This window comes from Dreissena polymorpha, chromosome 15 (genome assembly GCF_020536995.1).
Source record: "Dreissena polymorpha isolate Duluth1 chromosome 15, UMN_Dpol_1.0, whole genome shotgun sequence".
In the NCBI taxonomy this organism is placed as follows: domain Eukaryota; kingdom Metazoa; phylum Mollusca; class Bivalvia; order Myida; family Dreissenidae; genus Dreissena; species Dreissena polymorpha.
Genome location: NC_068369.1, coordinates 6,645,973 through 6,658,964, shown reverse-complemented (window position 1 = coordinate 6,658,964; position 12,992 = coordinate 6,645,973). Strand labels below are relative to the sequence as shown.

General features: G+C 34.3%; 1 protein-coding gene across 1 annotated transcript; it reads right to left on the bottom strand.

Moving 5' to 3' along the window:
* Positions 1 to 1,276: 1,276 nt before the first annotated feature.
* On the bottom strand, positions 1,277 to 8,450 carry LOC127860809 (uncharacterized). The gene is made up of 6 exons (XM_052399097.1): positions 7,463 to 8,450; positions 7,156 to 7,280; positions 6,008 to 6,744; positions 5,316 to 5,533; positions 1,555 to 5,087; positions 1,277 to 1,358 (listed from the first exon to the last, which is right to left on the bottom strand). The coding sequence occupies exons 1-5, from the start codon at positions 8,448 to 8,450 to the stop codon at positions 2,716 to 2,718; spliced, it is 4,440 nt and encodes a 1,479-aa protein (XP_052255057.1). The 3' UTR covers positions 1,277 to 1,358; positions 1,555 to 2,715.
* Positions 8,451 to 12,992: the final 4,542 nt, after the last annotated feature.

Genomic DNA, 12,992 nt, shown 5'->3' with positions numbered 1-12,992 from the left:
AACTGCAGCAAGAGTCCCATTATTAACTGCGAATAAACTTGTTATACTGAGTATGTTGAGATGTCATAAATTAACATCTTAGGACTTAAATTATGACATGTTAACACATTCAGTATAACGAGTTTATTGTCAGTAAATAATGGTACTATTGCTGCATTTATTCAAACACCTGTACTTCTTGTTTTAATATAAAGAAGTGAAACTCCAGCTGATGGAGAAGTATTGAATTCTCATTATATACAATTAGTTGGTCCTTTATTTAAGGCAAGTGACCGATTGCCAAAAACAGTACAAAACGGCACGAAACAGCACAATACAAAACAACATAAACAAATATAAGAATAAAGCTGGGGTCACCGCCTTGGAATGGTCAATGCAAGGCATTGGGGGTTTAAACCGGTTTTAGAGCGCTCAACCTCACACTTGGCCCAGCAATATTTATGATACATTTAAGTGTAAATAAAATTTAACCTCATAGTAACTCAAATTAACTAATAATAAAAAGGAATTAAAACGCATGAAATTTAATTACAATTTAATTTCTCAATGTTAGGAAAGATACCAGAACAAGAGAGTTATAACTTTTTGAGGAACGATGAAATGAAACTACCAACAAGTGTCAACTACATTCCTTCTTCATAGAAAAAGATTAAATAATATAGCGTCATGAAGTTAATATTTCAGATCATCATCGCGCAAATACAGGAAGAAATAGCAATAATTGGTGTAAAAGATCCATATAACATAGCTTGGTTGTTTATGTGACTGCTAAAAAATAAATCAAACAAGAAACGCCTGTCAGAGAGAAAAAAAAATGTATACGCCTTAAACTCAATGACCTATGCATGTAGATTAAAATTTTGAAAGTATGTAGTATGAAGCTATGACGTCACAAAAATCTATGTTTAAACATGGAACAGTACCATAACAGACAAGTATCTGTATTTTCATCGAATATAGATATAAGGGCATTCTCAATTCTAAAATTTATTACAGATGCAGTTATTTTTGTTCGACATATTAAAACAAACATTTTGTTAATATGTGTATGTTCACAATTACCGAGCTAATGACAGCATAATATCACACCATTCTTATGTGACATTTTTTTTTATTGTATTAACAAATGGGTATAATAAAACAATATTGTTTTGATTCTAAAACGATGGTTTTTGTTTTGTGTAAGTCAGTACTTAAAAAACTTATGCATGAGAACTATTGTTTTCTACACTCTGTCCATCTTTGAACGACGGACACTTATTGATTAATATATTATTATAAACGGGCAGTACCCGGCTCAAAATAACCACCCGAATATATGTTGTATTCGTCTTTATTATTATACGAATTCCATGTCACTGAAACATATATAAACATGGTATCAGACACTATATTATTATATGCAAAGTAACAAATATATAAAACATATCATGTGTGGCCTTTAACAAGTTACAATGAAATATATATAAAAGATCTGGTAACATGATAAATGGTACATATACAGCATAAACATACAATTACATGAGATCTCAACTCTTTCTCGTTCTCACTTACCATTTGTGGAATGTGTACGGAACTCTCTCTCAATCTTATACAATTCTCTGCGGGTGTTGTGCTACTGCTGCAAATAAGATTATACATGTGAAGAGTATGGGAAACTGTGAATTATAGGAATCGTTAGCACGTTTAGGATGGCAATGCTGCTTTTCTGAATTTAACCTAATTACTTATCAAATATGAGTTATATCAACTCACAACATAAATACAACTCAATGCAAATACAAGAAAGAGTAAATGCAAACAGGTAGAAATAGAACTAACCTTATATTGAAGTAATGGCAACTCTGTACTATAAATGTACATCTTAAAAGTAGATGTGTACAGCTCTGTGTTCAAGTTAGAAGTGCCCAGAAGACAAAGGAAAGGGCGGGAAAATAACTGGTCAAGCCTGACTGAACAATTATATAAACTGGACATGTGTAACTCACATGCTTGACTGACTTTAACTCTAAGACTGGCCACAGGAGCACAGCTTAATAAGTAACCCAGGTAAACACAATGCGTTATATGGAAATAATAACATTTAAAACAGAACACATGAACAGAATCCGTGAAATGAATATTTCAACCCTGTTACAGACTTCCCTGGCCCGAAAAATGATGTCCTCATCATAACAAACCAAGAAGAAAACAAAATTGTCATGTCACAGTAAAAACAGAATCGTCCGTCAACAAATAACCTTTCTATACAAAATAGATACAATACCTATCTATCTCACTATACTGTTTATAATAACAGCATTGTACAAGCAAGAACAACATACTTTATCGAAACTACATCCACTAGTTATACTACTGAATAACTGATACATACTTACCTTACATAAATGTATAAATATGATTCTGACTCTTTTCCTCCTGCTCTTCAGAACTGTGTCCTCACATTAAAATAATACATTAAAAAAATCAATTGATACTATATGCAATATCAGCAATTCACATTGTTAATAAGAAAGTTACAAAAATAACATCACGTCACTCGCATGAAAACTCACTGAAATTTATTTCAGAGATAACTCTTTCTGATAATTATTAATCAGAATAATACTGCCCGAACTTTGCAAAAAAAAAAAAACAACATCTGATATAAAATACACACAAAATACATACACAATATTGTTTAAAATATGTTAAAACAAATTTTTAATGAAAATTTCACTGAAAAATACTAGAAACCATACGTCCAGCTGTCTTACTGTCTAATTGATTTAAAACACCTGAGACAATCAATTTATTTAATGCCTCAAACCTGGCATCTTGTGGTCTTGGTACCACACAAGCATTCATCTGGTAATCCTTATACCGATCTGGAGGTCGTCTCTCTCTGACAGATTGTCTTGGTTTTGGTGTTGGAGCTCTAGTATCCGATGTAGATGTCTCTGTCCTTATCGGTTGTGCTTCATCCATTTCTATAGGGACTTCAATTTCTTCTTGATTATTATTATCTTGATCTTGTATAGGGTATTCAGTAATGTCTGGTTCTTCAGTAATGTCAGCTTCTTGCGACAAATCTACTTGATGAGGTACGTTTTCAGGCATCTCTTCTTCGTTGTTCTCTTCTTCATTCCCTGCTGTAGATTCAGGAACATCTTCAACAACGTCATCTACTCTATCCTCTGCTTGTATTAATTCTTCCCTATCTTCGTTTCGTTGTTCTCCGGGAACTTCACTAGAAATATCATCTCTGTCTTCTATCCTCGATTCTTCTGTAGACATATCTATGTTTTCCGTCCTTGATTCTTCTCTAGACATATCTATGTCGTCAGCTAGGATATGGGCGTCCCCACCTCTTGAAAAATATACAAGATCTCCTGCATCAGACTCATCCTCATCATCGTCTTCCATCTTTTCTACTTCTTTGGATGCATCCATGGTCTTCTTGTCTGATAATTCTTCTACTTCTTCTTCTGCTACGTCTACAGGTATGCTGTTACCTGAAGTAGTCTCCTGATTATCCCGGAACTCTTCTGCTTCATCCTGATTAACCAACAGGCGCAGATGATTCCTGTGCAGAGTTTTCTCCTTACCTGATTCTGACCTGACACGATAGACTGGTATATGGTCATTTACTTGTTCTAGGACAGTAAAAACTTCCTCTTCAAACTTATCTACCAGTTTGTGTTTTCCTTCAGTATGGGATAGGATTTTTACAAGAACCTTATCCCCTACTTGAACTCTTGCTGCTCGAGCTTTCATGTCATAATACTTCTTTTGCTTACCTTTGGCATTTTCTACATACTGTTCAACTATGTCTCTTGTCCTCTTCATTCTCATCTTTAAATGTTCAATGTAATCTTTGGTTTCTTTGGTCTTGAATTCTGATGTTACTTGTTCAAACTTGGTGTCCATGGGTAATTTTGCTTTACGTCCGAACATTAATTCGAAAGGTGATACTCTTGTCGATTCGTGTGGAGTACAATTGTAGCAAAATACCAGATGCTTAATGTAATCAGTCCAATGTTTCTTCTGATCATTCTCTAATGTTCCAAGCATGCCTAGTAATGTTCTATTAAATCTTTCTGGAGTTCCGTTTCCTTGAGGATGGTAAATAGAAGTATGAGTTTTCTTTGTATTGGTTAATTTGCAGAGCTCTTTGATTATCTGTGATTCGAAATTGGCTCCTTGGTCAGAGTGTAAAGTTGTTGGAATACCATACTGAACAACAAAATTGTTATAAAAGGCTTCGGCGGTTGTTTTCGCTGTCTGGTTCTTTGTCGGAATGGCCATGGCAAATTTGGTATAATGATCCGTTATCACTAGGATGTTACTATGTCCTTTAGATGGTTCAACTGACAGAAAGTCAAAGCACACTAATTCTAATGGATAAGTTGTATTCACATTAATCATTGGTGCCCTTGTATTCACTGTTGTCTTTCTCCTTAAACATCGATTACATCCTGTGACATGTTTCTCCACATCTGTTGTAATTCCTGGCCAAAAATAGCGTTCTCTCAGTAATCTTAGTGTCCTATCTCTTCCAGGGTGACCACAGTCGTCATGAAATCCTTCTAGTATTTCTCTCTTATAGCAGTTTGGTATAACGAGTTGTTCAATAATCTCTTCATTCTCATGTAAATTCCTGTACAGAATGCCTCTCTTTATGATAAAGTTTTCAAAGTTCTTTTTCATTATGATATCTCCAGGTAGAGTATTAAATTGGGGTAGGGTCTTGTCTATAGTTGCTATTCTCCACTTTTCAATTAATTGATCTTGTCTCTGTGCTTTCCTAATTTCTCTTAATTCAAGCTGTGCTATAGGTTGCATTGGTGTTTCTGTAGCTTCTATGATGTTGAGTGACAATGCTGGTAGTGTGTCAATGAGTGCTGGTGTTATGTACTTGCAAATTGTTTTCACTGTGCTGTTGTCTATTTTGATGTTTTCATGTTGTTGTTGGTCTATGATTTTGTGGTGAGGATATCTGCTGAGTGCATCTGCATCTGTGTTGTTTCTGCCTGCCCTGTATATGATGTCAAAGTTGTAATTGCCCAAATCTGATGCCCACCTTTGCCCTGTTGCGTCTAATTTCGCTGTAGTGAGAATGTAAGTGAGTGGATTGTTATCTGTGAGTAATGTAAAGTGAGTGTTGGTTAAATAATCTGAAAACTTTTCGGTGACTGCCCATTTTAATGCCAAAAATTCTAATTTGAAAGCTGCGTAGTTTGATTCTGATTTACTGAGTGACCTGCTTGCATATGCTATGACGTGTTTGGTGTTGTCGTGATGTTGTTGATATAGCACAGCTCCTAAACCCTTACCTGATGCATCCGTGTGTACTTCAAACGGTAAGTTGAAATCTGGATATGCCAGAACTGGAGGTGTAGACAGAAATTCTTTCAGATTAGTAAATATATCTTCTTCAGTGTCTGTCCATTTCCATTCCTTCAGTGGTTTCTTCTGTCCCTTCTTTGCTTTGGTTGGTGGTAACAGATCATTCAACGGTCTCGTAATTTTGCTAAAGTCTTGAATAAATCTTCTGTAATATCCAGCAAATGACAAAAAACTTCTCAATTCTTCTGGTGTGCTTGGTGATGGCCAGTTTCTGATCTTGTCTATCTTACTTGGGTCAGTTTCAATTCCTTTACTACTCACAATGTGTCCTAGGAAAGCTATCTTTTCTCTGAAGAATTCACATTTTTCAGGAGCTAGTTTCAAACCAAATTCCCTTAATCTGTCAAAAATGGTGTTTATGTTATGTAGGTGTTCCTCAAAAGTTTTACTAAAGATGATAAGGTCGTCCAAATAAATAACGCAGATCTTCATATTCAAATCTCCTAACATTTCCTCTGAATTTCTTTGAAATGTTGCTGGGGCATTTGTCAATCCGAATGGCATTTTTCGGAAGTGGTAAAACCCTAGTGCTCCTACTGTAAAGGCTGTTCTTTCCTTATGCTCCTCCTCAATTTCAATTTGATGATAACCTGATTTCATATCCAACGTAGAAAAATACATCGCCCCCTGTAAACAATCAAAAACGTCTTCTATTCTGGGAAGGGCATAGGAGTCTTTAATAGTCTTGGCATTAAGATTTCTAAAGTCTATACACATTCTGAGTGTTCCATTCTTCTTCCTAACAAGAACTACTGGTGATGCCCATGGAGATTTGGATGGTGTTATTATACCGCATGAAAGTAACTGTTCCAGATGTGCTCTAACCTCTTCAACCATGTTAGGTGGTATCCTGCGATGTCTCGTTTTAAATGGCGTTTCGTCATGTAGATTTATTCTATGTTTGGTTTTCGTACACGTTCCTATATCTGTGTCAGAAGTTGAAAATAAATCCTTGTGTTTTTGAAGAAGTGTTTTTAATTGTTCTCTTTGTTCAGGTGTTAAAATGTTGTCTTTGTCGATGTCCAAGCTTTCTATCAATGCCTCTTGTCTTCTCTTCAAATCTTCCTCTTCCTTCAGGTGTCTCCTTGTTGTATCATCTTCAATGTCAACTGGCTGTAGCTCTGCAATGATGGCTCTGGGTGCTATTGTAACTGTATTATAGGTGACGTTAGATAACTCCACTACATACTCATTCTTCTTAAAGTCATAATTCACGAGAGCTGGTCCGATGTCAATGAAGTCAGGAAGTGATGAATCTCCTATCTCTGATATCAATGCATTACATTCACTGTATGGTAGTTTTCTATAAGCTGTCACTGGTATATGTTTGGTTTGATTTGGTCCTATGGTAATCTTCTGTTCAGTAGCACATCTCAGTATAGCCAGACAATTCTTGTTTCTTCTAAGTGCTTTCTCTCTTATTACTAAACATCTAAAGCTTAAAAACCATGGAGTATGTAAATTAGCCTTCTGTAAAAATTGTTCACCAAAATTATCTTTGCAGTCTTGTAGTAATGTTTTCAATATGTTTGTTCCTAGAATTATTGGAGTTCTTGCAGAGTATTTCGTATCTGGTGATATCAAAAAGAGACATTGCTTTGATGTTGCTTTCTCCAATCCATTTTCAATACTAATGGTAGCTTCTATACATCCTAAGTATGGGAGTTGTTGACCATCAGCGCATTCTATGTTGATCATTTCTGTCAGTGGCTCTAATTCAGTATCAGCTAAGTGTTCTTTATAGAATGTTTCAGATATAATACTTACGCATGATCCAGTGTCCAAAAGAGCTGTGGTTGTATTGTTGTTAATATTCAGGTTGACTTCATTCACATCTCCAACTAGTTGAGGGTCTTTCTTAGTCTCTGGTGTGCTCCTCTCCGACCCGGCGACTGGAGCACAAACTAGTTTGGGCACTCCCTAGCAATGTGTCCACGTTGATTGCAGTGGTAACAGGTGGGCATAAACGTGGTTGATGACAGTGGCCTTGATGGTTCCCTTCTTGTTGTTCCTCTGAAACCCCTCTGATCTGGCCGGAAATGTCTATCATAACCGTGTTGTCCACGCCGAGCACCTCTGCTGATAAATGGTGTGTACTGGTTCTCTGACTGACCTGTTACTTTCTCTCTTTCTAATCTATCGATTCTTTCATTCAACCTTTTGAGTTGTGACAGGACTTCAGTCAATTCTGGTGCTGTTGTATTTACCGCAGGGTTGGCTGGCTTTGTTGTCTCTCTTTTCTCCTCTCTATCTTCAGACTCCATCTTTCTTAGATAGATTTTAAAGGCGTCATAATCATGTTCTGTTTCAAACTTGTAAGCTGCCTGCTGCCTGAGTTCCTTCTTCAATCCTTGGTATAAGACCCCTTTAATTATATTGTCATCCTTCTTAATACCCCCCAAAGAAACTGCCTTGTCGTACAAGTCTTCAAGCTTAGAAGTAAATGATGCAATGGACTCTGCAGGTTGCTGGGAACAATTGTAAAACTTTCTTAGAATAGTTTCCTTCGTTTCAACATTTCCATATGTACTCTCCAGCTTCCACATAACTTCATTCACTGTAACCTTTGTTCCTAGTCGTCTTAATATGTCAGCCACATCTTCTTTGGCAGCCTTTCTTATTCCAAATAATATTTGCTCTTCTCTGAATATCCTATCAGCCATCAAAGACTGAACTTCAAACTTGAAACTCTCCCAACTGGCTTCTCCTTTTCCACTAACCCCTCCAAAGGTTGATATCCTGGGGTAGCTACTACTATTGAAGGTTCTGTCATCCCCATATCTTCTTTCCTCAAAGGTTCTTCTGTCTTCAAAGTGTCTTCTGTCTTCAAAGTGTCTTCTGTCCTCAACATATCTTAAAGTATCAGCTGACCTATACCTATCTTCAGCCTTTTCCCGACATCTATATGTGGACATAAATTTGATTAAGTCTTCTGTATTTTCAATTTCAGGCTTAACATCAAGCTTCTTAAATGCTTCAAGCAATTTCCTATCTTCCTCTGTAATATCCTGACCTCCTTCTTCTTGAACAGTCTCCATAATCTTCCCTTCACTTGATGCCATGTTCATTTAACTTCAAATTCAACTTTCAATTATCAGTGATTTAATGCAACCTATCAATTAATCAATTAATTAATTCTGTCAAATAATCAATTCATGTCAACTTCAAAGTCAATAGTTTCCGAAGAAATAATGATAACCCTTCCAAGTATATTGTGTTTCAAAGAAACACTAATCTCTTCCAACATACATAGTATAATATAGCTTAGACCAAATAAAGTTCAAAGTCAGTTAAATGCTACCCAAAATTCAAAGTTGCTGCCAATAAAACAACAAACAAACACCTCACTGATGTCAGTATTGCATCAACTCAACCTTAAGTTCAACCAAATAAATCCTCAAAGACTAATTAAGTTGCAATTCAAAGTGAACTTCTATAAAATCAATTCAAAGTATAAGTACAAACAAATGAATCCACTTTAAATCAAATTCAATAAGTGGAAACACCAGTTAAATCACTTTTGCACTGTCTGAAAGTCAATCAATAATCACCAAGTATAATGAATAATAAATAAATCACTTGTGCGCAAACGGATCCTGGACTAAGAATATTATCACAAAGTATAAAAAAATAAAGTTAAGATACAAGTAAATTAATTGACCCACAATGAACCAATCAATCAAGTATCACAACTAAAACAAAACATCAAATTCAAACTTCAAAGTATGAACAGTGATGCACTTTCACACAATTTCAGCAACGTTCAAACTAATTCGGTCACAAAAGCACAAACCCAAAATTGAATGAACTGAAAAATAGACTCCAAAGTACAAGAACAAGCTAACACACTATTGCGTCAACTTAAGTCACAACTAAACATGCACAACTTCAATCACCTATATCAAACAGAACTTCAACACACTATGTGTAAATGGAATGCAATGTACATGAAAATAATTAATTATCCAAAATGTCCAAGAATAATTCCAAATAAGATATGAAATGAAATTAACTAAGTATTTCCATCCGTAAACTGCAAGGAAGAACCTAAAAATCAAAGTCCAACTTAGAATAATACAATATAAATAAAACCAAATATTTCAAATCAAACCTAAGTATCAATAATAAATGAAAATATTTCACAAAAAAATAAAGAAGTTTAAATAAGTGTTCAAAATAATTTCAAATTAAATTCAAATGAATAAATTGCACCAAGTATTTTAATTCAAATCACTCAACCTACACTGTGTTATAAGTATTAACTTCAGAAATATTAAACGCCAAAATAAAAATGCAATGCCCTGAGACAAATCAAATTAACTAAAATAACAACCAAAGAAGCCGACCACAAATGTGTAAACAGATTTACCTGATATCAGCTCACACGGGAGACATCTGTCCAAAACAGACCTTACCTATATGTACATGTACTACTACACTGTGTTGAGAATTACTACTCTACTACAACCTCCATATAAGGTAAAATAGTAGTCACATGGTCTGTCAGTGAAAAAAAAATTCAGTCATGTGTCAACCAATGAAAACCAAGGAAGCGATGATATCCAAACTCAGTATGCAAATTAGGGAATTCTATATCCAATCAAAACCAAATCATGTATAATCAAGGTGAACAAGTGTAACCTGATGTACTGTTAGCAATGCATAAACTCAGGAATGCAGCAAATCAAAACAAACACTCACACAGTAATAAAATGGAATACAATGGACTAAATAGAATTAAGGCCAAAATGTAAAAGGGCTGGATAAAGGTATGGACACTGGGAAAGGGATTATATGAGAATTTATAGAATAAAGAGGTTAAAGGGATAGCAATGAGTTGGTTACAAAATTAATGAATTTATAATCACTTTATGAATAAATTCAAAATAGCAGCATTTCAATGTTTTTAGTAACTGTTGATAAAGGATGAAGAATAGATCTTATAAAGATGTAACCGTCACCAAGTAATTAGAGCAATCAATTATATTAGTAAAACAAATAATATATTCTCTCTCTCACTCACATACATATACTCACGGTTACGAAGAAAGGTGAAGAATACACATATGATGAATATAGGCCACAAATGATTAAAAGTCTGAATATGATACACGATAACTATTTAAAGCTGTCCACTTCACAATTGTCCACACGGTAGGTACACGATATTGCACTATAAATCCTCGGAAATGTTCTAAATACACGGTTAAACGACTCCCACTTCCGCTACATCCTCAACGACCCGTCCAATAAGACTCTTCCTACGTACGCTCAGTCCTCAACGACCCTTCCACGACTTCTCCGCTTTCCACGGGCCGCCTTCCTCCTCTCGGGTCCGCAAAACACGTTGGGCGCCAAATATAAACGGGCAGTACCCGGCTCAAAATAACCACCCGAATATATGTTGTATTCGTCTTTATTATTATACGAATTCCATGTCACTGAAACATATATAAACATGGTATCAGACACTATATTATTATATGCAAAGTAACAAATATATAAAACATATCATGTGTGGCCTTTAACAAGTTACAATGAAATATATATAAAAGATCTGGTAACATGATAAATGGTACATATACAGCATAAACATACAATTACATGAGATCTCAACTCTTTCTCGTTCTCACTTACCATTTGTGGAATGTGTACGGAACTCTCTCTCAATCTTATACAATTCTCTGCGGGTGTTGTGCTACTGCTGCAAATAAGATTATACATGTGAAGAGTATGGGAAACTGTGAATTATAGGAATCGTTAGCACGTTTAGGATGGCAATGCTGCTTTTCTGAATTTAACCTAATTACTTATCAAATATGAGTTATATCAACTCACAACATAAATACAACTCAATGCAAATACAAGAAAGAGTAAATGCAAACAGGTAGAAATAGAACTAACCTTATATTGAAGTAATGGCAACTCTGTACTATAAATGTACATCTTAAAAGTAGATGTGTACAGCTCTGTGTTCAAGTTAGAAGTGCCCAGAAGACAAAGGAAAGGGCGGGAAAATAACTGGTCAAGCCTGACTGAACAATTATATAAACTGGACATGTGTAACTCACATGCTTGACTGACTTTAACTCTAAGACTGGCCACAGGAGCACAGCTTAATAAGTAACCCAGGTAAACACAATGCGTTATATGGAAATAATAACATTTAAAACAGAACACATGAACAGAATCCGTGAAATGAATATTTCAACCCTGTTACATTATTTTACCATTAGACAATATGACGTCTATTAAAGTTTAGGTTTAAGTCTATTTAAGTCGTAAAAAGTAAGCGTGTGACGTCCGGTTTACCAATATAAATAATAGCTACAATTTTAATTAGTATCGATCGATAGTGTATTGAATGCGAAAGCCAGCAAACATAGCAGTAAAATAAAATTAGATAACGTTTACTGTTTATGTAAATATATATAGATTGATTTTATCATAATAAAAATAGAGGATATTTGTTGCATTCGGTGGAATATCGATTTTATTTCTCGAGTGAGCATAAAAATAATATTTTCACGAGTGAAAATATATATTATTTTTATTATCACGGGTGAATTAAAATCGGTATTCCACCGAATCCAACAAATTTTCTTTTTATTTTGTGCTTTTTTCATCGTTTATTTACATTGTTAAAGAGTTTAACTGGAGAATTTCGCTAATATAATGACGCCATTTCGTCAAAAATGACGTCATTTCACAGTAAAACAGTGACACATTGCGATATTTTTAACTGTTATTTTTCACTGTTTGAAACAGTGAAATATCAGGTTTTATTTCAATGATATTTTATTAACCACTGGAAAGCATACAATAAAATGTTTTCGCTACACAACGTTAAATATAACAGAAAAGATTTGTAAGGGCGTTTTAAGCACGTTCATTTCAATGTTCAATAATCCGGAATTCGTAAGTATGTTTAAAACTATCAAGCGGTACGTCCTGTTATAATATATATAAATATTGTGTAGTTATGTGCAGCAGTATGAAGTGTGAGAAACAAATAATAATTATTAGATAATGACAAACGGCAAGAAAATTATATATATGTATTTATTTATAATTATATATATATATTTATAAATATATATATATATATATATATATATATATATATATATATATATATATATATATATATATATATATATATATATATATATATATATATATATATGTATATATATATATTGTTTTCTTGTTTAATTATATACGAATTCCATGTCACGGAAAGATATATAAACATGGTATCAGACATTATGTAATTATATGCAAAGTAAGAAAATATATAAAACATATCATGTGTGGCCTTTAACCAGTTACAAAGAAATATAAATAAAAGATCTGGTAACATGTCAAGTGGTACATATACAGCATGTACAAATAAATACATGATAACTCTTTCTGGTTTTCGCTTAACATTTGTGGAATGTGTTCGGAATTCTCTTTAATTACAATCTCTGGGGGTGCTGTTCTTATGCTGCAAATAAGATTATAAATGTGAAGAGTATGGGATACTGTGAATTATAGGAATCGCTAGCACGTTAGGATGACAATGCTGCTTTTCTGAATTTAACTTCATTACTTATCAACTA

Coding starts and splice junctions, on each gene's coding strand:
- LOC127860809 (XM_052399097.1), bottom strand. CDS start 8,450: ATGGCATCAAGTGAAGGGAAGATTATGGAGACTGTTCAAGAAGAAGGA. Junction 7,281..7,462: donor CACACCATTTATCAGCAGAG/GTGCTCGGCGTG, acceptor TTTGTGCTCCAG/TCGCCGGGTCGGAGAGGAGC. Junction 6,745..7,155: donor TTTTGGACACTGGATCATGC/GTAAGTATTATA, acceptor GCTACTGAACAG/AAGATTACCATAGGACCAAA.